Consider the following 25,680-nt stretch of genomic DNA (forward strand, 5'->3'; position numbering starts at 1 on the left):
CGATGATGGGCCACTTTTTTTTAACAACTACACGACTGGTGTCATTTCGTTGTATCTCTGTGGCCGTGTTACCAGCATTATCCCTGATCGCATCTATGTAGATGTGTTTCTAGTGGTGTCACCATTCAGCCATGGCTGAGACTGGAGGAGGTACCCCTCTTTTGGAAGCGCTATGCCAGCAAATCACAACTCTAATTTAAAATAGAAGTATAGGCAAAACTTTTATTTTCCATTTTGGATAAAGTAAGGGAGGATTATACCACCGTCAGATTCTTTTTTCACCATCTATGTCCAGTTGCGGAGATTTCCCTTCTTTTCTTGTCCCATAGCTAAACAGGAAGTAGGAGGAAATCCCTGCAAATTAAGGGCATTTCTTGGGGACCCCCAGGTCACCAGAACTAGTGTCCCCAATGACAGATTCCCCTTTTATTACATTTCTGGGGAAAAATGATAACAGTAAACAGGATAAATAGAGCGGTTGAATCTCCCTAACAGGGAAACAGACCGCAATTAAACTGACAGGTGTTCTAAATCCACTCCACTCTATCCAAAACTAAAAATAAAAAAGTTTTTTGGGCCATAGCCGAATGACGAGCACAGCGCGGTCGGCTTATTCTGGTAGGGCATACAATGACGTCCTCCCAGAATCGCGCTTCCCGCGAGCCCCACGGGGCATGCACACGGAAGTGTCCATGCTCGCCCGGTCCCGGGGACCCAGCGCATCAGGGATCGTGGTAAAGGGCCAAAGACGGAGCGATCACTTGTCAACAAACCGGCACATGTCCGGTTCATTTCTCTCCTCTCCTCGCACACTGTACACAACGATCAGTACAGCGTGCGTAGAGAGGGGAGAAACTGCAGCTTCACTCCTCCTCTGCCTCCTATACACCTCAACTATGCCCATCCGTGCCTCATCCATGCCACATCAATGCCACATCCATGCCTCATCCGTGCCACATCTGTGCCACATCCGTGCCTCATCCATGCCCATCCGTGCCACATCCATGCCACATCTGTTCCCACCCATGCCATCTCAGTGCTCATCCATGGCTCGTTCATGCCACATCCGTGCCCATCCATGCCATATCAGTGCTCATTCATGCTACACTAGTGCTCATCCCTGCCACATCCAGGCCACGTCAGTGCTCATCAATGCCACGTCAGTGCTCATCAATGCCACATCCAAGCCACGTCAGTGCTCATCCGTGCCACGTCAGTGGTCATTGGTACCACATCCATGCCCCGTCAGTGCTCATCCGTGCCACATCCATGCCACGTCAGTGCTAATCTGTTCCTCATCCATGCCACATCAGTGCTCAACCGTGCCACATCAATGGTCAGTGGTCATCTGTTCCTCATCCATGCCATGTCAGTGGTCCTCCGTGCCACATCCATGCCATGTCAGTGCTCATCTGTGCCACACCAGTGCTCATCCATGCCACATCCATGCCACGTCAGTGCTCATCCATGCCACATCAATGCCACATCCGTGCCACATCAGTGCTCATCCGTACCACCTCAGTGCTCATCCATACCACATCCATGCCAGGTCATTGCTCATCCATGCCACATCCATGCCATGTCAGTGCTTATCCATGCCACGTCAGTGCTCATCCATGCTACATCCATGCCATGTCAGTGCACATCCGTGCCACATCAGTGCTTCTCCGTGCCACATCCATGCCATGTCAGTGCTCATCCATGCCACATCAGTGCTCATCTGTGCCACATCCATGCCACATCAGTGCTCATCCGTGCCACATCCTTGCCACATCCGTGCCACATCAGTGCTCATCCGTGCTACAAGAAATGCCACGTCAGTGCTCATCCGTGCCACATCCGTGCAAAATCAGTGCTCATCCGTGCTACATCCATGCCATGTCAGTGCTCATCCGTGCCACATCCATGGCACATCATTGCTCATCCATGCCACTTCCATGCCACATCAGTGCTCATCCATACCACATCAGTGCCACTACAGTGCTTATCAGTGCCCTACAGTGCCTCACAAAATTGTAATGGGTAGTCTGGAAATGACGGTGCTCCTTGAATGTTGGGCCTCTGTATGTGGTCAGGCTGTGGAAAAGTCCCACACATGAGGTATCGCCATACTCAAGAGGAGTAGCAGAATGTATTTTGGGGTGTAGTTGCAAGTATGCCAATAAAGTATGTGAGAAATAAGTTTGTAATATGACCATTTTGTGGGGGAATAAAACTTAATTTTGCAAAGAATTGTGGAAAAAAATTACAACTTCAAAAAACTCACCATGCCTCTTACTAAATACCTTGGAATGTCTACTTTCCAAAAAGGGGTCATTTGGGGGGTATTTGTACTTTACTGGCTTGTTAGGGTCTCAAGAATTGAGGCCGTCAGTACATCAGGTGTGATCAATTTTCAATGATTGGCACCATAGCTTGAAGACCATACCTTCACAAAGACCAAAAAATATATACTTATTTGGGTTATTTTTACTAAAGATATTTAGCAGTATAAATTTTGGCTAAAATTTTTGAAGAAAAATTACTAAACTTGCAAAATTTTAAACCCGAAACGAAGAAAAATGCATTTTTAAAAAAAAAAATTGGTCTTTTTTCATTTATAGCGCAAAAAATAAAAAACCCAATGATGATTAAATACCACCAAAAGAAAGCTCTAATTGTGTGAAAAAAGGACAAAAATTTCATATGGGTACAGTGTTGCAAAATGTGAGGGCGCTGAAAGCTGAAAATTGGTCTGGTTAGCAAGGGGGTTTAAGTGCCCAGTGGGTAAGTGGTTAAGTAATGACTGGACTTTTGGAGAGTTATCCCCAGCTTAAAGCTTGGTACACACCATAATTTTATTTTTTTGTGCAACCCAGCAGGCTGAATGAAAAAAAAACTGGGGAGCTTGGGAAGAGTTTGCTGTACTAACTACTGTATATGATGTTAGTACAGTGATCTCATGCTGAGCTATTGTGTTCTGACAGGAGGACTGGCATGCCCCTTCAACAGTTTGGCCGCCTCTGTTGGACAGGCATCCGTACACATGTCCCGTGTGTGCCAGGCTTAAAGGTCACGTCCGAATTCTGACCACTGCATCTTCAGCTACTGTAGCTTCAGCCACTGGTAAATCACCTTCCTCTCCAGCTTTAGTTCCTTCACTTACTGTGGTAGTCCCTCCTCCAGGACATTGAGTACCCTCTGCTTCTAAGAATGCTTCTTAGATGACCACATTAAAGGGTAACTCCACTTTCGTGGAAAAAAAATTGCAAATAAAAAAAACTAATTTAGCGTATACAATTGCAACACAAGTCATCTTGTAATTGAATGTTATTAAAAATGACCTTTCCTTTTTAATCTGCAGCTCTGTAATTTTCTGTGAAATTCAATGCAATATGGCTACCTGGAGGGGCCCTGTACACAGAATGTTTACAGAACGCCCCCTCGAATACATCATTTTTGGCAAGATACTCCCAATAGGAAATCACATCAAAATGGATGCAGGCCCTGCAATTTTTACATAGATCACCCAGAGGGGATTTTTTTCTTTTTCTCAACAAAAGTGGAGTTACACTTGAACCACTTGCCGATTGCCCACAGGAATATTAATGTGGCAGTGCGGCTCCCCTGGGTCCAGCGATTGCGATTGCCGCCTCCCTTCCCCGATCGTCGGGGAAACTGTGGGAAGACCCGTCTGCTTATGTAAACAAAGCAGTCAGATCTTCTCAGTGACAGACAGGAAGGGATTTGTAGACTCAGCATAGCTGAGACTGTGATCTCTGTGTCTGTCACAGAACCCCTTGATCACCAACAGTGTTAACCCCTTCCCTGACAGTGTCATTATTACAGTGCATATTGTTAGCACTGATTACTGTAGTAATGTCAATGGTCCCCCCAAAGGTGTCAAAAATGTCAGTTAGGGGTCTGATCTGTCTGCCGCAATGTTGCAGTCCCACAAAAAAATCGCAGATAGCGCCATTACTAGTAAAAAAAAAAAAAAAGACAAAAATCTTTCCCGTAGTTAGAAAACGTGATAACTTTTCAAATCAAAATACTCTTATTGCAAATTTTTTTTTACCAAAAATATGTAGCAGAAAACAAATTGGCCTAAAATGTAAAAAAATTTAGATTTTTACATTTATTTTGGGGAATGTCATATAGCAGAATGTGAAAAATATTGTTTTTTTTTTTTTCAAAATTGTCGCTATTTTTTTGTTTATAGAGCAAAAATTTAAATCGCAGAGGTGATCACATACCACCAAAAAAAGCTCTATTTGTGGGAAAAAAGGATGTAAATTTTGTTTGGGTACAGCGTGGCACGACCACGCAATTGTCCGTTAAAGTAACACAGTGCCGAATTGCAAAATAGGGCTTGGTCAGAAAGATGGGAAAATCCGGGGCTGAAGTGGTTACATTTTGGTCATTCTGTAACACCTGTCAGCTCTATTTTACATTACCACTGCAAATTTTCTCTGTTGAATCCAGCAAGGTGGGCTTTATTATTTTCTTGCTGCTGGAAAAAAACACAGTCTTGGGTGCCTCGTTTCCTCGAGCAGACCAGTCCTGTCCTAGAGTTGATTTCCTCTTTCTTCAGAGCTTTGGCCCAGATCTATGATGACCCCCAACGATCCTCCACAAGAGACCCTCCAACAAGAATTTCGGCCTTTGGAAGACTACGTGGTCTAATTCCGCAAATGGAGTTTCTGACACAGCCTGGAATCATTGCTTCCAACTGTCCCTGATGTGGAGGGACTGTCCCTGATATGGAACAAATTCCCTCTGTCCCTCTTTCCTTCTCATTTGTCCCTCATTTTGGTCTGATCTATAGAGTTGTATATAAAATGAACTTTTTAGGTTTCAAAAAGTATTTCCCAGTACTAAAACTTTTTTCCAGTTTCCGAATTGCTGCATCTGTATATTTTAAAACCCAGTATAAATGAATAGTAGTGGTAAAAAAAAAAAAGCACTTGGGGGTTGAACTAATCATTTTTAAAATAATTCTCCTTTAAGGGGGCGTGGCAAGGGGTGTGTCCTATGCCTACATACTTTTGTTAATAGGTGTCCCTCGTTCACATCTCAAAAAGTTGGGAGGTATGTGGAATGCCGCAGCTTTGCGGTACCAGTTCTGTCTGGGACTTTCAGAGGCTCTTAAAAGAGAAGTATTGATTTCCTTTTTACAGCTTAATCTTAATCGTTATGAGCTGCTAGTACATACACATCTTTCTAGCCTTTTGAGAGGGGCACCCTTTCTGTTAAAAAAGAGTTATTTACCTGTGTGTAGCAACCTCCTAGATAGGTGCTAGTGAGAGAGTATAGTTTTGGCTCTGTCTGCCTATCAGAGGAGCAGTGGGCAAATCTATATTGCTTTCTGTCTAGCAGAGAGCAGGAGTTGTTAGTGAGGTCTGCTCATTGTGCTCAGTATGTGATTCATTGAGTCTAGATAGTGTTTCACACTGGTCCAATAGGGAGGCATGTTGGGCAGTGGGAGGAAACCTGACCAATGGATACATAGGCTTTGATACAGTCCTGGTGATTGGCAGGGACAGGCTGTCTCGGTGCATTCTGGGATACTGTATAAAAGCCAGGAACACATGTGCTGCGGGGTCTTTGGCTGGTGAGCAGAGTCCCGGAGAGAGGGTGGCGGCTGCCTCCTCCTCTATAGCAGTGGCACGTGGCATCAGGAGGTCGTCCTGAGGGTCAGAGGAACGGAGCTGAACCCAGAGGTCCAGGAAAGCTGACTGAGGGGGAGACGCTGGAGACCCTGGAAAAACAGTTTCGTAAATACAGGGGTTTGTGTCAAAGGGGCCTGACCTGAGGGGTCCACCCTGGAGTAGGATAGTCAGTTGACGGTTGTCAGTGGTCAAGAAAGAGGATACTAGGAGAGTGTCCTGAAGATATCTTTAGTTCATCAAGTCATCTGGAAAGAGACTTAATCCTAAATCCACCTAAATGGCAAGGTGGATCAACAGCCTGGCTGTATCAACAGATAGATGTCCTCCAAACTTTAAGCATAGTTAATCTGGAGTATCCCACTATTCCCTTCTCCCATCTCTAATTTATAAAATAAAAACAAAACAACAACATACCCCTGGACTAATTATTGACTAGGACAAGAAGTAAATTAATAGACTGTGAATGTCAAGGTTGCTAATGGTAACCCAGGGGGACCCGAAAGTGTGAAAATCCAGCAGTCCTTAAGAGTTACATGTGGGAGAGACTATAGTATTCTCTGAAGGGTCATAACGCAGACATCTCAAGTCTCCCGCAAGTCGCGGGAGACTCCCGCTTTCCGCCCTGAGCTCACGGACACCCGCGAGCTCAGGGCAATATCCCGGCTCTGTGTGTGAGTCAGATGACTCATCGATGCAGGCAGAAGAGTGTGTCAGCAAGCCTGCACGGAGCCGAAGTAGATCCGGCTCAAAGGCGGAGTGATATGAGTCATGCACTCCGCCTGTGGGAGGAGCTGCAGAGAGCAAGCAGAGGCTTTGCTCTCTACTACAGCCACATCTTCTACTCCAGGAGGCATTTTGGCGCGCGGGGGGACCAATCATCGTGACACCCCACTCTGTGACAGACACAGTGACCTAACCTGAGAGCAGCACCAGAGAGCCAGCACCTGAGACCAGTACCAGCAAATGACCAGCACCAGTGACCAGGCCAGTACCAGCACCAGCACCAGTGACCAGGCCAGTACCAGCACCAGTGACCAGGCCAGTACCAGTGACCAGGCCAGTACCAGCACCAGTGACCAGTACCAGCACCAGTGACCAGACCAGCACCAGTACCAGCACCAGTGACCAGGCAAGTACCAGCACCAGTGACCAGGCCAGTACCAGCACCAGTGACCAGGCCAGTACCAGTGACCAGGCCAGTACCAGTACCAGCACCAGTGACCAGCACTAGCACCAGTGACCAGCACCAGTGACCAGGGCCAGCACCAGTGACCAGCACCAGTACCAGCACCAGTGACCTGACCAGTACCAGCACCAGTGACCAGGCCAATACCAGCACCAGTGACCAGGCCAGTACCAGTGACCAGGCCAGTACCAGTGACCAGGCCAGTACCAGCACCAGGACCAGCACCAGTACCAGTGACCAGTACCAGCACCAGTGACCAGCACTAGCACCAGTGACCAGCACCAGTGACCAGGCCAGTACCAGCACCAGTGACCAGGGCCAGCACCAGTGACCAGCACCAGTACCAGCACCAGTGACCAGGCCAGCACCAGTGACCAGGCCAGTACCAGAGACCAGTACGAGCACCAGTACCAGTGACCAGCACCAGTGACCAGGTATACTGATTACATTTCATTTCATTATTCTCTGGTAGTGTTAAATTGGAAAGGGGGGGGGGGGTTGCGGCGCGTGCGTGGGGGGGGGGGGCGGCGGCGTGTGGGGGGGGGGGTGTCTCACCTCCCTGAAATGAGTTTTTGCAGGTTGGGATGTCTGCATAACGACAATGGGGGTCTGTATCCGCCCCCCTTCCTTATCCTCTGTGTGATTGATGTCGGTGTTCTGCCAAAAACTCCAACTTAGTTGGAGTTTTTAATAAACTAAAGTTTATTAAAGATCAAAAAAGGATGTAAAGATGAATGCCTATAAGTCGATAAAGCACACCACACCACCGTGATACAATCAAATCTGCTTAGCAGATGATCAGCAATAATGCGCAGTGCATTTAAATGACTCTCAGGCTTCATCCACAGGGAGACCCACACACTCTCTAATCAGTATGATGGTATATATCGTAGACTCAAGGATCCGACCGATAGATTTTCTTACACTCAATTAAATAAGTACACCCTGTTTTCACTTTTTCTCCAGAGTTACTTGTCACGGTTGGCAGAAGTAGGTCCAGAAAAGAGTGAAGCAGAGAAGCTGGTTGCACAGCAGGATGATGTGGGGATTGTTCCTCAGTTTGAGAAAAGCAGACACATAAATAGGGCATTGGAAGTGTTTACTATGCGGTCTGCCTGGTGCTGCTCAGCCTTTGGTTGAAATCCTCAGCTTAGGGAGGGCTACCCAGTGAATTTCTCCAGATGGCACTTATCGTAGGTAAGCATGTGCTTAAACTGAGGTAAGCAAAAATTGGCACGCAGGGTCAGGGGAACCACACGGAGGGAGCGGGGCCTGCATAGCAGTTTGGCCACAGCATGGGGGTTTCAAGATTTCTCATAGACTTTCTATAAGGTTTTGGCACCTTTTCTGAAAGTACACCAAACATGCAGCGAGCAGAACTTTTGTTGTGTTCCCAGAAAAACGCCATAAATGCGCAACCTAATAGAAAGTCTATAGGAAACTGCAAGTTAACTGAACGAAAACTATGGGTACAACCGCACTGCAGCCAAACCACAGCACAGCAGTGTGTGAAACTAGTGTTGGACCCCTTTCACACGAAGGTTCTGCTCAGGGCTGCCTGTCAGTTTTTCAGACAGGCCTGATCAGACCCTCCATTCACCCTTATGGACCAGCGGGTGTAAACAGACTTGTGTCCATTTACACCCAGGTTCCTCCAATCCAATCTGGTCCACTATAAAAAAAAAACTAAAAAAAAAAAAAACTAAAAAAAAAAAAACTGTGCCACTCTCTACTCACCTCTGCATGACTTACTACTGATCTCTAAACGATACTACCTACTACCAACCTCTAGTTTACTTACTACTCACCTCTGCACTCTGTGTCACTAACTACTGACCCCTAAACTCCACATCCCTTACTACTCATCTCTGCATTCTGCGTCACTTACTACACACCAGTGAATGCTGCACCACTTACTACTTACCTCTGCGTCACTTACTACTGACCTCTGCACACTGCGTCACTTACTACTGACCTCTGCACTCTGCGTCACTTATTACTGACCACTGAACTCTGCACCACCTACTACTCACCTCTCCATTCTGCGTCACTTACTACTCACCTCTGCACTCTGCGTCTCTTATTACTGAACACTGCACCACTTACTACTCACCTCTGCACTCTGAGTGACTGACCACTCATCTCTGCGTCACTTACTACTTACCTCTGCGTCACTTACTACTGACCTCTGCACTCTGCATCACTTACTACTGATCACTGTATTCTGCATCACTTACTACTGACCACTGAATTCTGCACCACCTACTACTCACCTATGCACTCTGCGTCATTTACTACTCACCTCTGCACTCTGTGTCACTTACTACTGACCTCTGCACTCTGCTTCACTTATTACTGACCACTGAACTCTGCACCACCTACTACTCACCTCTGCACTCTGCACCACCTACTACTCACCTCTGCACTCTGCATCACTTACTACTCACCTCTGCACTCTGAGTCACTTACGACTCACCTCTGCACTCTGCACCGCTTAACGCTGCACCACTTACTACTCACATCTGCACTCTGAGTCACTTACTACTGACCACTGAGCTCTGTGTCACTTACTACTGACTTCTGTGTTACTTACTACTGACCACTAAATGCTGCACCACTTACTATGTATCACTGCACTCTGCGTCACTTACTACTGAACATTGCACCACTTACTACTCACCTCTGCACTCTGAGTGACATACCACTGATCTCTGCATCACTTACTACTGATCTCTGCACTCTGCGTCACTTACTACACACCAGTGAACGTTGCATCACTTACTGCTTACCTCTGCGTCACTTACTACTGACCTCTGCACTCTGCGTCACCTACTACGCACCAGTGAACGCTGCACCACTTACTACTTACCTCTGGGTTGCTTACTACTGACCTCTGCACTCTGCATCACTTACTACTGATCTCTGAACTCTGCGTCACGTACTACTGACCACTGAATTCTGCACCACCTACTACTCACCTATGCACTCTGCGTCATTTACTACTCACCGCTGCACTCTGCGTCACTTACTACTCACCTCTGCACTCTGCGTCACTTACTACTCACCTCTGCACTCTGCGTCACCTACTACTCACCTCTGCACTCTGCGTCACTTACTACCCACCTCTGCACTCTGAGTCACTTACTACTGACCTCCAAACTCGGTGTCACTTACTACTGACCTCTGAACTCTGTGTCACTCACAACTGACCACAGAACGCTGCACCACTTACTATTCACCTCTGCACTGTGAGTCACTTACTACTGACCACTGAACTCTGCATCACTTACTACTCACCTGTGCATCACTTATTACTGACCACTGAATGCTCCACCACTTACTACTCACCTCTGCACTCTGCATCACTTACTACTGAACACTTCACCACTTACAACTCACCCCTTCACTCTGAGTGACTTACCACTGATCTCTGCGTCACTTACTACTGACCATGGAACTCTGTGTCACTTACTACTGATCTCTCCACTCTGCGTCCCTTACTACTGACCTGTGCACTCGGCATCACTTACTACCACACTTGTATAAAGCACTCGAAACACATACTTGAGTAAAGGTACAAGTGCTCGATCAAAAAGTGACTTGAGTAGAAGTGGAAGTGCTCTATCAAAAATGTACTTGAGTAGAAGTACTAAAGTATTCAACATTTTTTGTACTTAAGTATTGCAAGTAGTTTTTTTAAAATTTTTGCTACTTAAGTACTGAAAGTAAAAGTACCAGTAGTTTATTTAAAAAAAATTGCTACTCAAGTACTGAAAGTAAAAGTACAAGTACTGTGTTATGTAGTTATTAAAGAAATAAGTCAAAAGTTTGAACATCATATTGTTTTTTATTATTTCAAATGATTAGCCTAAAGAACAATTACAATTCCTTTGGCTGTAATTTTTTGTAAACAAAAACAGATAAAGTATGTCCCTCCCTTTCCCTTTAAAGCATCCCTCCTTCTCTTCCCTGCATGTTTTTTCTTCTCCACAGCTTATTGGTGCGCAATATCATATATAAACCAATGTGATATACAACAATATATTCCAATAATGAAATAAAGGAAGAGTGTATGAAATCAAAGTCAATAAAAAAGTCCATATATATAATGCTATAATGCCATAATACCATATATATGTGACAAAACAAAATGAATATATTTTCAAAGGTGCAGGAATCAAACAGGTGCTATTCCAAATAATAGGTGCAGACTTCCACCACCTTGTGGATTTCCCCCTTACCCGGCGGATGAAGGTAAGTGCAAAATAATATCCAAATAGACTCTTCTAGTGAAACAAAACTGCAAAACCTGTGCTCTCAACTTCCAGTGAAAAAAGCTAAATCAGCCTCCTACCAGAAAAAAGGTCTATGTACGCTTGTGACTCTCCTTGGTTGGGGGAGGTTCTCTTTCCCCTTAACAGCAGATACGTAGACCATTTTATTTATACATACAGTAGCATTTATTTTGGTATGAACTAATTTACACATGACATTATACACATTTTTTTGAACTTCATGAATCCTGCCATCTACTGTTCTGGCAGTGGTAATTTTTATAATAGTAACGAGTAACTATGCAGCACAAAAAAAAAATATTGGAGTAGAAGTATTGAAATCATCGAAAAAATGTAGTGAAGTAAAAGTGGAAGTAGGAGAAAAAATTCTACTCTAGGAAAGTACAGATACCGCCTTTAAGTACTTAAGTACAGTAGTGAAGTAGTTCTACTTACAGTAGTTACTATACATCTCTGCCAATCACTAGCAAAATCTTGATGCCCCAACCTCTGCAAAATTTCCAGAATTCGCACCTTCCTAACTAATGACACCACAAAACAACCTATTCACTCCTTGGTTATTTCCCGTCTTGACTATTGCAACTCCCTCTTCACTGGCCTACCTTTACACAGGCTATCCCCCCTTCAGTCTTTTATGAATGCTGCTGTTAGACTAATACACCTTACTAACTGATCCATGACTGCTGCCCCTCTCTGCCAATCCCTTCTCTGGCTTCCCCTACCCCATCATATAAAATTCAAAACACTAACCACAACATACAAGGTCATTCACAACATTGCCCCAGCTACATAGCCAACCTCATCTGCAGATATCTCCCAAATCATCCTCTCCACTCCTTCCAAGACCTCCTGCTCTCTAGCTCCCTTATTACCTCCTCCCATGCTAACCTCCAGGACTTCTCCAGAGCCTCTCACATCCTCTGGAACTCCCTGCCCCAATATGTCTGATCATCTCCTACTCTGTCCTTCTTCAGGCAATCCTTGAAAACTCATTTATTCAGGGAAGCTTACCCCACCTCCACCTGAGTCACTTTACTTGAGTCGCCTCCATCAGATCATCCCCTGCAGCTATTACCTTTTGTACCACCTCCCCCTCCCTTTAGATTCTAAGCTCCATGAGCAGGGCTTTCATATTCCTTATGTATTGAACTGTATTGCAATTATACTGTCCCCCTTTATATTGTAAAGCACTGTGTGAACTGTTGGCGCTATATAAATCCTCTATAATAATATTTTTCTTTTTTTTATTTTGGACAAAAGTCCTCTGGAAATTACCGGTATTTTTATTTTACTGACAATCTTATTGGCCTGGCAAGTGAAACAGCACAGGTGGTCACCCTGGTAACTATGCCTTGCAATACCATGATTTTATTGTGTGTCATGACATGCATTTATGAATGCGCATAGAAAGATGCATGGAAAACAATTAGACCTCATTTGCCCCAGCCTGCATGCTAGAGCATCACATTGTGTACTTTTTCCTTTTTTTTTCACTTTATTGAAGTGTGACAAAGAGGTTGAATACCTAAAACTGGAGAATGCAGAATCGTGTGCAGTTGTGCATGGTAGCCAATTGGCTTCTCACTTCAGCTTGTTGAAGTATTCTTGGATAATAAAACCTGGAAGCTGATTGGTTTCTATGCACAGCTGCACCAGATTTCGCACTCTCCAGTTTTAGTAAATCAACCCCAAAATTACATTTCATTCTAGTCTACCAAGAAAAAAAAACTGTTTCTATAACTAAGTTAAAAGTATTGGTTTATAGGGTTATGCTTTAATTTGTTTGTCACTTATGTAATGTTCTAAATCTCCTAATCTAACACTACCCTCTTCGCAGAAATTAAAATGTTGCTGTTCGAAGGTGGTTACATTGCATCTCCATAGATAGAGTGGAGGAGTGAGTGGAGCCACCCTGGGAAGGGAAGCATGTTACCTGGCCAAATCACCAGGTAAACAAAAGGGGGGAAAAAGTCTAAAAAAATAAAAATCAATACAGCCACTACATGTAAGAATTGTTAAGCAGTAATACATTTTTGTTTTAGGGTTTAGCTACTATTTAACCCTTTGATATAAGCATGTCTCTTAATTTCCCAAATAAGTGTGGCTAAAAATGACCTTGCAGTGTCTACTTTCCAAAAAGGGACCATTTTATTTGTACTGCACTGGCATTTCTATTTGCTATAACATAAAGTAAGATCATTTTTTTGTGAATGTATCATTCCTTTTTATGGTTAATAAAAAAAAAAAAAGCACACTGTGGCTATCAATACCACTGTAGGAAAGCTCTATGTCTAAAAAAATATATATATAAAAAAAAGATATATAAATCATTTGGGTATAGTGTTGCATGACAGAGTAATTCTCAAAGTATTACAGCACTGGAAACTAAAAAATATGAAAAATGACCTGGACAGGAAGAGGTATATATAGGCTGTCACTCAAGTGGTTATAAAATATATTTTTTAATTTAAATATTAAACATGTTATAGTTATCTGCTGTGTGCAATAGTATTGCACAGAGTGACCCTGAACCTATGCTTGGGGGTCCCCCACTGACACTCTTGGCTCCTCCTCTTCTGTGTGTGCTCCCATAGCAAGCTTCCTGCTCTAGGGACACACCTGTGGGTCCGCCCCCCAGCTGGGCTCTGTACATCTATAGACACTCACAGAGCAGCTTGGCTGCCCCCCACTCTGCCGCTGCTGCCTGTGTGAGTGAGAGCTGCTGCAGACGGGACAGTGCTGGATCGAGATAGGTCTTAGGTAAGTATTTAGGGAGGTGGGGGGGATACAATTACTGAGACATGTTTTTCTTCAATGCAGGGAATGCATTAAGGTAAAAAATGTCTTGGCTTTAGAACAACTTTAACCGAGGAAATATAATATATTTGGTATGGCGGTTTGAAATTATGCTTTTTGCCTGTACTTTAACAAGGTAGTAAAGCAAGGTTAAGGATCACATCCATACTATTGCAAATATAAATACCTCAGAAATATTTACAAGCTCCCTTTAAATCTGTGGTCCCTGCACTGCAGAGCATTTACAAAGAAGGCAGATTTTCCTTCCATGTTTCAGTCCCTGCTCTGAGCTCTCTCCACTGTCAAGCCTGAAATAGAGAGCAGATGACTGACATGGAAGGAGAGCCCTCTGAGCGCTCTCATGACACAGTAATAAAGACCAGCAGACCAGTCCATGGTCCCTCTCAGTTTGGCCTCCTGTCAACTTTGCCTGGAAGTGGGCACTGGCAGGGAAGGCATTGAACGTTGTTAGTAGCCAATCAACAGAGCCACCACATTCTAGAATTATAAGTCACATTGTTTGGCAACAGCGCAGAAATACAAAGAGTGCATCCCCTGCTTTCCTTTAGATGTGCACACACCCTAGGCTGGATTTATTTTTCTTGACTTAAAGTGACACTAAACTCTGGTTTAAAAAGAAGATTCTATGCAAATTTGTATCGTTAAGGCCTTGTTTACACTCGCTTCAAAATGTGGCATTTGACACAAGTGCCAATCAAAGCATCTCTCATTAAATAAAATGGTTGCCTTACAGTCCTGTACACATTGTTGAGTCTGCTTTGCATTACTTCTGAAATGATACCTCATGTCGCTTTCTTGGTGCTTCAAAGCATCTCAAAGCAGCAATAGGCTTTAGAATTGCTTTTTGGACAGTAATAGACAGGTAGTGAAGAGGCATTGTATTGCCTCCTTACTGCCTGTTTTAACCCCCTAATTACAAAGAACTGAGCCACAACTGCACAAGTGTAAACAAGGCCTAAGATAGCGCTCCCTATTCACACCTGCAGCTGTGGGCACTAATTCAGCGTAGCTGTGCTGTATGTTTATGCCAAGACTGTGGTGTTCAGTGTGGAGCAGCAGGAAAGTGAGCGGGGCTCTGAGTGGGGGATCAGCAGATATCACACATGGTGTACAGTAAGGTAGTGATACAGCAGGAAAGTGAGCCGGGCTCTGAGTGGGGGATCAGCAGATATCACACATGGTGTACGGTATGGGAGTGATACAGCAGGAAAGTGAGCGGGGCTCTGAGTGGGGGGTCAACAGATATCACACATGGTGTACAGTATGGGAGTGATACAGCAGGAAAGTGAGGGGGGCTCTGAGTGGGGGGTCAGCAGATATCACACATGGTGTACAGTAAGGAAGTGATACAGCAGGAAAGTGAGCGGTGCTCTGAGTGGGGGGTCAGCAGATATCACACATGGTGTACAGTATGGGAGTGATACAGCAGGAAAGTGAGCGGGGCTCTGAGTGGGGGGTCAGCAGATATCACACATGGTGTACAGTATGGGAGTGATACAGCAGGAAAGTGAGCGGGGCTCTGAGTGGGGGGTCAGCAGATATCACACATGGTGTACAGTATGGGAGTGATACAGCAGGAAAGTGAGCGGGGCTCTGAGTGGGGGGTCAGCAGATATACAGTATGGGAGTGATACAGCAGGAAAGTGAGCGGGGCTCTGAGTGGGGGATCAGCAGGTATCACACATGGTGTACAGTAAGGGAGTGATACAGCAGGAAAGTGAGCCGGGCTCTGAGTGGGGGATCAGCAGATATCACACATGGTGTACGGTATGGGAGTGATACAGCAGGAAAGTGAGCGGGGCTCTGAGTGGGGGGTCAACAGATATCACACATGGTGTACAGTATGGGAGTGATACAGCAGGAAAGTGAGCGGGGCTCTGAGTGGGGGGTCAGCAGATATCACACATGGTGTACAGTAAGGAAGTGATACAGCAGGAAAGTGAGCGGTGCTCTGAGTGGGGGGTCAGCAGATATCACACATGGTGTACGGTATGGGAGTGATACAGCAGGAAAGTGAGCGGGGCTCTGAGTGGGGGGTCAGCAGATATCACACATGGTGTACAGTATGGGAGTGATACAGCAGGAAAGTGAGCGGGGCTCTGAGTGGGGGGTCAGCAGATATCACACATGGTGTACAGTATGGGAGTGATACAGCAGGAAAGTGAGCGGGGCTCTGAGTGGGGGGTCAGCAGATATACAGTATGGGAGTGATACAGCAGGAAAGTGAGCGGGGCTCTGAGTGGGGGATCAGCAGATATCACACATGGTGTACAGTATGGGAGTGATACAGCAGGAAAGTGAGCCGGGCTCTGAGTGGGGGATCAGCAGATATCACACATGGTGTACAGTATGGGAGTGATACAGCAGGAAAGTGAGCGGGGCTCTAAATGGGGGGTCAGCAGATATCACACGTGGTATACAGTATGGGAGTGATACAGCAGGAAGGTGAGCAGGTAACAGAGAGGGGGATCAGCAGATATCATACATGGTGTACACCATGTATGTACTATTGAGCAGATGGGGTACTACTGAGTGGGGAGGGGAGATGTACTACTAAATGGGTGGGGTACTACACTGATCATGGGAGGGGGGGTGTACTACTGAAGGGGGAACTACTGAGCAAGGGCAATAGGGAATGTACTACTGAGCGGGTGGGGTACTACACTGAGCATAGGGGGGAGGAATGTACTACTGAGTGGTGGGTACTTCTGGACAGGGGCGGTGGTGAATGCACTACTGACCGGGTGGGGGGAATGTACTACTTTTGTATTTCTTTAGCCCCATGACTACAGCTCTCTTATATAGTATATGATTAATTAAAGCATGTTATAAGTAGAGATCGACTGATTATCGGCAACACTGATATATCGTGGGCCGATATGCACTTTCCCCGATATATCGGAATTGGCCTTTGGGTTTACCGATATTGCCGATATTTTCGTGACGTCATTGCGTATGTTGCGCGCACACATTCTGCCTTCTAACACCGCCTCCCATGCCTGAGCGGCCCATACGTGACGCCATTTCACAGCGCGCTGCATACGTTCTCTGCCTTAAGACTGCCTCCCACACCTCAGACAGCATAGTGTACAGCCAGCTGCAGTCCGGTCCAGTTACGGTGCCAGCCATCCATCCATCCACCCACAGGCCCTGGCCTCAGCCACCCACCACAGGGTGCCAGCCGCCAGCCATCCGACCTACAACAACAGAACAGGCCAGGGTGAGTGAGTGACACCAAGCCAGCCACCCACACATCAGGGTGACCCCAAGCCAGCCACCCCACCACAGTGTTCCAGCAAGCCAGCCAGCCATAACAGGGTGACACCAAGCCAGCCAGCCACCCATAACAGGGTGACACTAAGCCAGCCACTACAGTGTTCCTGCAAGCCAGCCATCCATAATAGGGTGACACCAACCCAGCCAGCCACCACAGTGTTCCTGCAAGCCAGACACCCAAACCAGGGTAGCAAAAAGCTAGCCAACCACCACAGTGTTCCTGCAAGCCAGCCACCCATAACAGGGTGACACCAAGCCAGCCAGCCACCACAGTGTTCCTGCAAGCCAGCCACCCATAACAGGGTGACACCAATCCAACAACCCACCACAGTGTTCCTGCAAGCCAGCTAGCCACCACAGTGTTCCTGCAAGCCAGCCATCCACCATAGTGTTCCTGCAAGCCAGCCAGCCACCACAGTGTTCCTGCAAGTATGCCAGCCACCACAGTGTTCCTGCAAGTATGCCAGCCACCACAGTGTTCCTGCAAGCCAGCCACCCATAACAGGGTGACACCAAGGCAGCCAGCCACCCCAGTGTTCCTGCAAGCCAGCCACCCATAACAGGGTGACACCAAGCCAGCCAGCCACCACAGTGTTCATGCAAGCCAGCCAGCCACCATAGTGTTCCTGCAAGCCAGCCACCTATAACAGGGTGGCGCCAAGCCAGCCAGCTACCCCAGTGTTCCTGCAAGCCAGCCACCCATAACAGGGTGACACCAAGCCAGCCAGCCACCACAGTGTTCATGCAAGCCAGCCAGCCACCACAGTGTTCCTGCAAACCAGCCACCTATAACAGGGTGACACCAAGCCAACCAGCCACCCCAGTGTTCCTGCAAGCCAGCCACCCATAACAAGGTGACACCAACCCAGCCAGCCACCACAGTGTTCCGGCAAGCAAGCCACCCACAACAGGGTGCCAGCAAGCAACCCACACTGCCAGGCGTCAGCCACCAACCCAAAACAGGGTGCCAGCAAGCAACCCACACTGCCAGGCGTCAGCCACCAACCCACAACAGGGTGCCAGCAAGCAACCACCCACCAACCCACAACAGGGTGCCAGCAAGCAACCACCCACACTGCCAGGCATTGCCACCAACCCACAACAGGGTGCCAGCAAGCAACCCACACTGCCAGGTGTCAGCCACCAACCCACCACAGGGTGCCAGCAAGCAACCCACAATGCCAGGCGTAAGCCACCAACCCACAACAGGGTGCCAGCAAAGCAACCCACACCGCCTCCCATGCCTGAGCGGCCCATACGTGACGCCATTTCACAGCGCGCTGCATACGTTCTCTGCCTTAAGACTGCCTCCCACACCTCAGACAGCATAGTGTACAGCCAGCTGCAGTCCGGTCCAGTTACGGTGCCAGCCATCCATCCATCCACCCACAGGCCCTGGCCTCAGCCACCCACCACAGGGTGCCAGCCGCCAGCCATCCGACCTACAACAACAGAACAGGCCAGGGTGAGTGAGTGACACCAAGCCAGCCACCCACACATCAGGGTGACCCCAAGCCAGCCACCCCACCACAGTGTTCCAGCAAGCCAGCCAGCCATAACAGGGTGACACCAAGCCAGCCAGCCACCCATAACAGGGTGACACTAAGCCAGCCACTACAGTGTTCCTGCAAGCCAGCCATCCATAATAGGGTGACACCAACCCAGCCAGCCACCACAGTGTTCCTGCAAGCCAGACACCCAAACCAGGGTAGCAAAAAGCTAGCCAACCACCACAGTGTTCCTGCAAGCCAGCCACCCATAACAGGGTGACACCAAGCCAGCCAGCCACCACAGTGTTCCTGCAAGCCAGCCACCCATAACAGGGTGACACCAATCCAACAACCCACCACAGTGTTCCTGCAAGCCAGCTAGCCACCACAGTGTTCCTGCAAGCCAGCCATCCACCATAGTGTTCCTGCAAGCCAGCCAGCCACCACAGTGTTCCTGCAAGTATGCCAGCCACCACAGTGTTCCTGCAAGTATGCCAGCCACCACAGTGTTCCTGCAAGCCAGCCACCCATAACAGGGTGACACCAAGGCAGCCAGCCACCCCAGTGTTCCTGCAAGCCAGCCACCCATAACAGGGTGACACCAAGCCAGCCAGCCACCACAGTGTTCATGCAAGCCAGCCAGCCACCATAGTGTTCCTGCAAGCCAGCCACCTATAACAGGGTGGCGCCAAGCCAGCCAGCTACCCCAGTGTTCCTGCAAGCCAGCCACCCATAACAGGGTGACACCAAGCCAGCCAGCCACCACAGTGTTCATGCAAGCCAGCCAGCCACCACAGTGTTCCTGCAAACCAGCCACCTATAACAGGGTGACACCAAGCCAACCAGCCACCCCAGTGTTCCTGCAAGCCAGCCACCCATAACAAGGTGACACCAACCCAGCCAGCCACCACAGTGTTCCGGCAAGCAAGCCACCCACAACAGGGTGCCAGCAAGCAACCCACACTGCCAGGCGTCAGCCACCAACCCAAAACAGGGTGCCAGCAAGCAACCCACACTGCCAGGCGTCAGCCACCAACCCACAACAGGGTGCCAGCAAGCAACCACCCACACTGCCAGGCATCAGCCACCAACCCACAACAGGGTGCCAGCAAGCAACCACCCACACTGCCAGGCATTGCCACCAACCCACAACAGGGTGCCAGCAAGCAACCCACACTGCCAGGTGTCAGCCACCAACCCACCACAGGGTGCCAGCAAGCAACCCACAATGCCAGGCGTAAGCCACCAACCCACAACAGGGTGCCAGCAAAGCAACCCACACTGCCAGGTGTCAGTCACCAATCCGCAACAGGGTGCCAGCAAGCAACCCACACTGCCAGGTGTCAGCCACCAACCCACAACAGGGTGCCAGCAACAGGGGAGGGCTGGCAGCCTTAGGCCTGGGGGGCAAGTCCAGTCAAGTGGCCCATTCAATCATTGAATCAGCTCACTATTCATGCCCACCTGGTTTTATAAAGACAAGCAAGATAAACATGATGCAATATGGTAACTCGTACTCTGCACATTCATACCGCAGCTCTGCAAATATAATATTGTGTAGCGGTGATCAGCAGCTGTATACAGTGTCTGGCCCCTACAATAATCCAGCCCTGAGTGTGGCCTTTTTTCCTGGCATCAGAGTGGCCCGGGGGGCAATTGCCACCCTGCCCCCCTTCCCAGTCCTCCCCTGGCCAGCAAGCAACCACTCACAATGCCAGGGATCAGCCACCAACCCACAACAGGGTGCCAGCAAGCAACCACCCACACTGCCAGGCGTCAGCCACCAACCCACAACAGGGGGCCAGAAGCAGCAGCAACTTCAGCAAGCCATTTTTTTTTATATTTTTGGTGTCTTTCAAATTGAAATGGATGAGGAGCGAAAAAGTAAAAGTGTGGTCTGGAACTATTTCTCGTCTTAGCCTTCGCCAGGAAAAGCAAAAGTGTGCAACACATGTACAAACAACATAAGCATGGTATCAGTAACTGCAAAAAAACAAAAATATGTCAAATCTTTGGGCCCATCTAAGAGTTCATCATATTGAATTGTATCATGCAGCACAGAAAAAACTAAATGAATATCAATGTGATTTTGATTCAATACGTCCTCCACTATCCCAGGCAACAATAACAGATATGTTTGTGAAAAAAAACACATGTCACTGTCTAGATTCAGATGGAAGATCCCAACTGCTGGACAGAGTAATCACAGAGATGATTGTCACTGATAACCAGCCATTTACAATGGTGTCTGACTCAGGATTTAAGCAGCTGATGTCCATACTTGAGCCAAGCTACACACTGAAGAGTGAGCAGTATTTATCAAACCGAAATGCTGACAAAGCTTCACCAAAAGGTCGTTGACAAAGTAAAGGCTATGCTGCAACCAGAGAATGCTGGCAACTCACTCTCATTCATGATAGACTGCTGGTCACAGAGTCAGAGTCACTAATGATTCTTGCATGCCACTTCATTGACAGCGGATGGACAAAAAGGCAATTGGTGTTGAATACAAAAGTGATGCAAGGATCCCACACTGGGAAGTACAGTATAAAAATGTTTCTAGGCATGCTTTAAGAATGGGGAATCAACAAAGACTGGGTGATGCTTGTGCAACTTCGAGACAGTGGAGCAAACATGCGGAAAGGAAAGAGGCTTGCTGATATATCAGACCTCTGTGTCATGGCACACAACACCCTCCAACTTTCAAATGATGGTCTGTCAAGCCAAAGAGCTTTGATTGATGTATGTTTTGAGAAGTATGAAGAGATTAAAAATGTTGTGCTTACGAGTCTTTTGAATCCTCGATACAAGAACCATGCTTTCTCTTCTGATGATGTATTGGCTAAGGCAAAACAATGGCTGACAGAAGATATTCAACAGGAGGTGCAGGAGGTTCCTGCCAAAAAGACAAGTCCAGAACACTATTTTTATGAAGAGCAGCATGCTGCAAAAACAGAAAAATGTCCAAAAATACGTCAACGAACAGAGGAGAATCTTCTTCATCGTCGTTGAATATATATCAGGATATTTTCAGTGTTTTATTGGGGCCTCATGCGGAGGATTCAATTTCTTCTTAATCTGAAACTATGAGCCTGGATGATGAACTTCATCTCTATTTGAAAAAAGCAGTAATTGACAGAAGAAGACATCCTCTTCAGTGGTGGAAAGAAAATGAGGCATGCTACAAAAGACTTGCTTCCCATGCTAGAAGATACCTCTCTCTCTCTCTCTCTGCTCCTCTGTCCTCCACTCCTCCTGAGCATGTTTATGAAGTGGCAGCATTGTATGAACAAAACAGAAGACCTTTAACAAGTGACCATGGACTTTCTGAAATGTTCTGCTTTCTGCATTATAATATTGTTCTACTTAACTGGGAGTATTGAAAAGAGTAGTGTTCACTCCAATCAACTGTGTAGCTTTTGTCTAGCTTTTCTTTTCTAGCAGTTTTGCACTGACGGCTGTAGTTGCAGTGCATGCCCTACTGCAAAGAGTCCAATCCAATCCAATGTCTAGCTGTTGCCTAGCTTTTTTTTCTAGCGGTTTTGCACTGACTGCTGCAGTTGCAGTGAGTGCCATACTGCAGAGGTAGTCCACCGACTCCAGTCCAATCCACTGTGTAGCTGTTGTGTTGCCTAGCTTTTTTTCTAGCAGTTTTGCACTGACTGCAGTAGTTGCAATGAGTGCCTTACTGCAGAGGTAGTCAACTGACTCCAATCCAATCCACTGTCTAGCTGTTGTTTAGCTTTTTTTCTAGCAGTTTTGCACTGACTGCAGTAGTTGCATTGAGTTCCCTACTGCAGAGGTAGTCCACTGACTCCAGTCCACTGTCTAGCTGTTGCCTAGCTTTTTTTCTAGCAGTTTTGCACTGACTGCAGTAGTTGCAATGAGGCCGATACCGATATGCGATCGCCAAAATATCGGTATCGGCAACGAAAAACCGATATCAGTCGATCACTAGTTATAAGGTTAATGATATGCCAGCTGTCAAACCATGCCCATTTTAAATAAATGCCCCACCTGTCCCTCTTTATCATTTCAGGGATTTGAGAGGTATCTGTTAGTGGTTAGTATAAATGCCGTCATTACATAAAGTTGCCACAGAATTGAGCCCAGTGCTGATATGATGCAATTTCCCTACTTCAGTGGCCGCCATAGAACCCGGAAGGAGCAGCAGAGATAATGGCAGTGGTGGCAGAAAGAGTGGCAAGGGAAAGCTCTGAACTGACAGCTTTGGAAGAGGGAAAACAGAGGTGACCTGCCATAATGTGTAAGTATGCTGTGCTTGTACAAAAGAGCAGCATACAAAATTTTCCGTTTTAAATTGGTTTACCTTTTTTTTCTATATACTACAATTCCCTTTTTTTTTTTACGCAGTTTTAGAAGTAATGATTTTAGGCCTTATGTGAGGCCTTATGTGAAATGACTGCAAATCCAACAAGTGATGTGCAGTGAGGAGAGCTGAAGTCTGTAGGCCAGCAGGGGGAGTACGAAGATTGCACGCCTAGAGGGATGCTGGGCTTCTTCCTTTCATATGACAACACCAAAGGCGGCAGTATAAGTGTGAGTACATCTGTGACATCCTGAGAAGCCTGCACACGGGTGACTGCAGCGTGAGCATGGATGCACTGAGAGGCACCATGTTCTGGAAGGAATACATATCCCCCTGGCTGCCACTCAGTTATAATGTGAGCTGGCCAGTGTTGCTTACTTATACCTTCCTGTTCTTAGTGCTGTACTTGCTGATGAGTTCTCTATGGGCCTATTTTCAGATTATGACCAGGAACACACCACCTGGCCCCACTCCTATGCCCTTCATGGGGAACTTTGCCTTTATGCTGATGCCTGGGTGGCTTCTTCAGCTACTGCAATATGGCATGGACAGTAGTAGACTCAGCAAGGCACCTCCTGGGGCCACCAGAAGAGGGGCTTTCCTATATCCACACATCGTACTCACTAATATGGCAAAAATCTACGGCAGGATCTACGGCTTGTTTATTGGCACGCGCCTCATTGTCATCCTCAACGACTTCGAGACTGTGAAAGATGCCATGGTCAATCACTCTGAAGTGTTTTCTGATCGACCCAGTGTGCCACTGGTCAACATCATCACCAAGAGGAAAGGTAGAATCATGGGATACTGTAGGAGACCTGACAGCATTCTATACTTTACAAGTTGTGGTATTTGAATTTTTGCTAAGGTGATAAGTATAAATGTTTTGTTAAGTTGATATACAAGAAATAAGCATTTATTTGACTAGTGACAATTATGCTTGGCCTCAAAAGAGACCTTTAATAGGTAGTAAAAAATTATGACAAACCAAATGACCATCACAACATTTTACATACAAAAAAACAACCAAAAACCATAGAAATAGATGACATCAGTCAAAATCAGTATCAGTACGAGAAATCATTTGAGTACACAGCAGTTGAGGTCTAAAAGACATCTGCTACAAGGTCATCCAATAAAATGATTGGAGACAACAATTAAATGCCTTATACCGTAAATAAGAATAAAAACTTCAAAACATAATTTACTATCATTTTAGTTCACTTATTTTGATAAATACTATTTAATTTTTATTGAAAAATGTGGTCTGCTTTTGGCTAGCAGTTAGCTACTTAAAAACAGTTTGACAAAAAAAGTGACATTCCAGGTTTTGAGCATTTCTTGGAATTATTCTGATATGCTAGAACGTGATGAGGAGCACCTCGGGCATTGCATGAAACTATTTTTGCACATGTATAGTTGTGGGAAAATATCCCTTCTGTGCAGGCTTTCCTTTAGTTTTTTATGATGAAGACTCAAAAATAGGTCAAAGATCCAATGTACCTAGTATATTCCACCATCATCAGTGTTGAGCAAGGATCATAGCAGATGCTAAATGGTAGGCTGATGCCTCCTGGCCACATATTTTAGGGGAGAACCTTTTATCGTTCATAGACTTTCTTGTAATATGTATTACTAGAGCTCAGTGCTAAAAAAAAGTGTTTTTATAGTCACTAATGACATACAGTGCATTGCGAAAGTATTCGGCCCCCTTGAACTTTTCGACCTTTTGCCACATTTCAGGCTTCAAACATAAAGATATAAAACTGTAATTTTTTGTGAAGAATCAACAACAAGTGGGACACAATCATGAAGTGGAACGAAATTTATTGGATATTTCAAACTTTTTTAACAAATAAAAAACTGAAAAATTGGGCGTGCAAAATTATTCAGCCCCCTTAAGTTAATACTTTGTAGCGCCACCTTTTGCTGCGATTACAGCTGTAAGTCACTTGGGGTATGTCTCTATCAGTTTTGCACATCGAGAGACTGAAATCTTTGCCCATTCCTCCTTGCAAAACAGCTCGAGCTCAGTGAGGTTGGATGGAGAGCGTTTGTGAACAGCAGTTTTCAGTTCTTTCCCCAGATTCTCGATTGGATTCACGTCTGGACTTTGACTTGGCCATTCTAACACATGGATATGTTTATTTGTGAACCATTCCATTGTAGATTTTGCTTTATGTTTTGGATCATTGTCTTGTTGGAAGACAAATCTCCGTCCCAGTTTCAGGTCTTTTGCAGACTCCATCAGGTTTTCTTCCAGAATGGTCCTGTATTTGGCTCCATCCATCTTCCCATCAATTTTAACCATCTTCCCTGTCCCTGCTGAAGAAAAGCAGGTCCAAACCATGATGCTGCCACCACCATGTTTGACAGTGGGGATGGTGTGTTCAGGGTGATGAGCTGTGTTGCTTTTGCGCCAAACATAACGTTTTGCATTGTTGCCAAAAAGTTTGATTTTGGTTTCATCTGACCAGAGCACCTTCTTCCAAGTTTGGTGTGTCTCCCAGGTGGCTTGTGGCAAACTTTAAACAACACTTTTTATGGATATCTTTAAGAAATAGCTTTCTTCTTGCCACTCTTCCATAAAGGCCAGATTTGTGCAGTATACGACTGATTGTTGTCCTATGGACAG

The 25,680-nt window shown here is 46.3% G+C and overlaps 1 protein-coding gene across 1 annotated transcript in view; it reads left to right on the top strand.

Moving 5' to 3' along the window:
- The first annotated feature begins 23,256 nt into the window (after window positions 1-23,256).
- CYP2U1 (cytochrome P450 family 2 subfamily U member 1) overlaps window positions 23,257-25,680 on the top strand; it is a 70,488-nt gene continuing 68,064 nt past the window's right edge. Inside the window, exon 1 of the mRNA XM_082245490.1 lies at window positions 23,257-23,836. Within this exon, the coding sequence (XP_082101616.1) occupies window positions 23,332-23,836 (505 nt within the window). The 5' untranslated portion in view covers window positions 23,257-23,331. The remainder of the gene's footprint in view (window positions 23,837-25,680) is intronic.

The sequence above is a fragment of the Pelophylax lessonae genome (assembly GCF_965119305.1).
Source record: "Pelophylax lessonae genome assembly, chromosome: 1".
In the NCBI taxonomy this organism is placed as follows: Eukaryota; Metazoa; Chordata; class Amphibia; order Anura; family Ranidae; genus Pelophylax; species Pelophylax lessonae.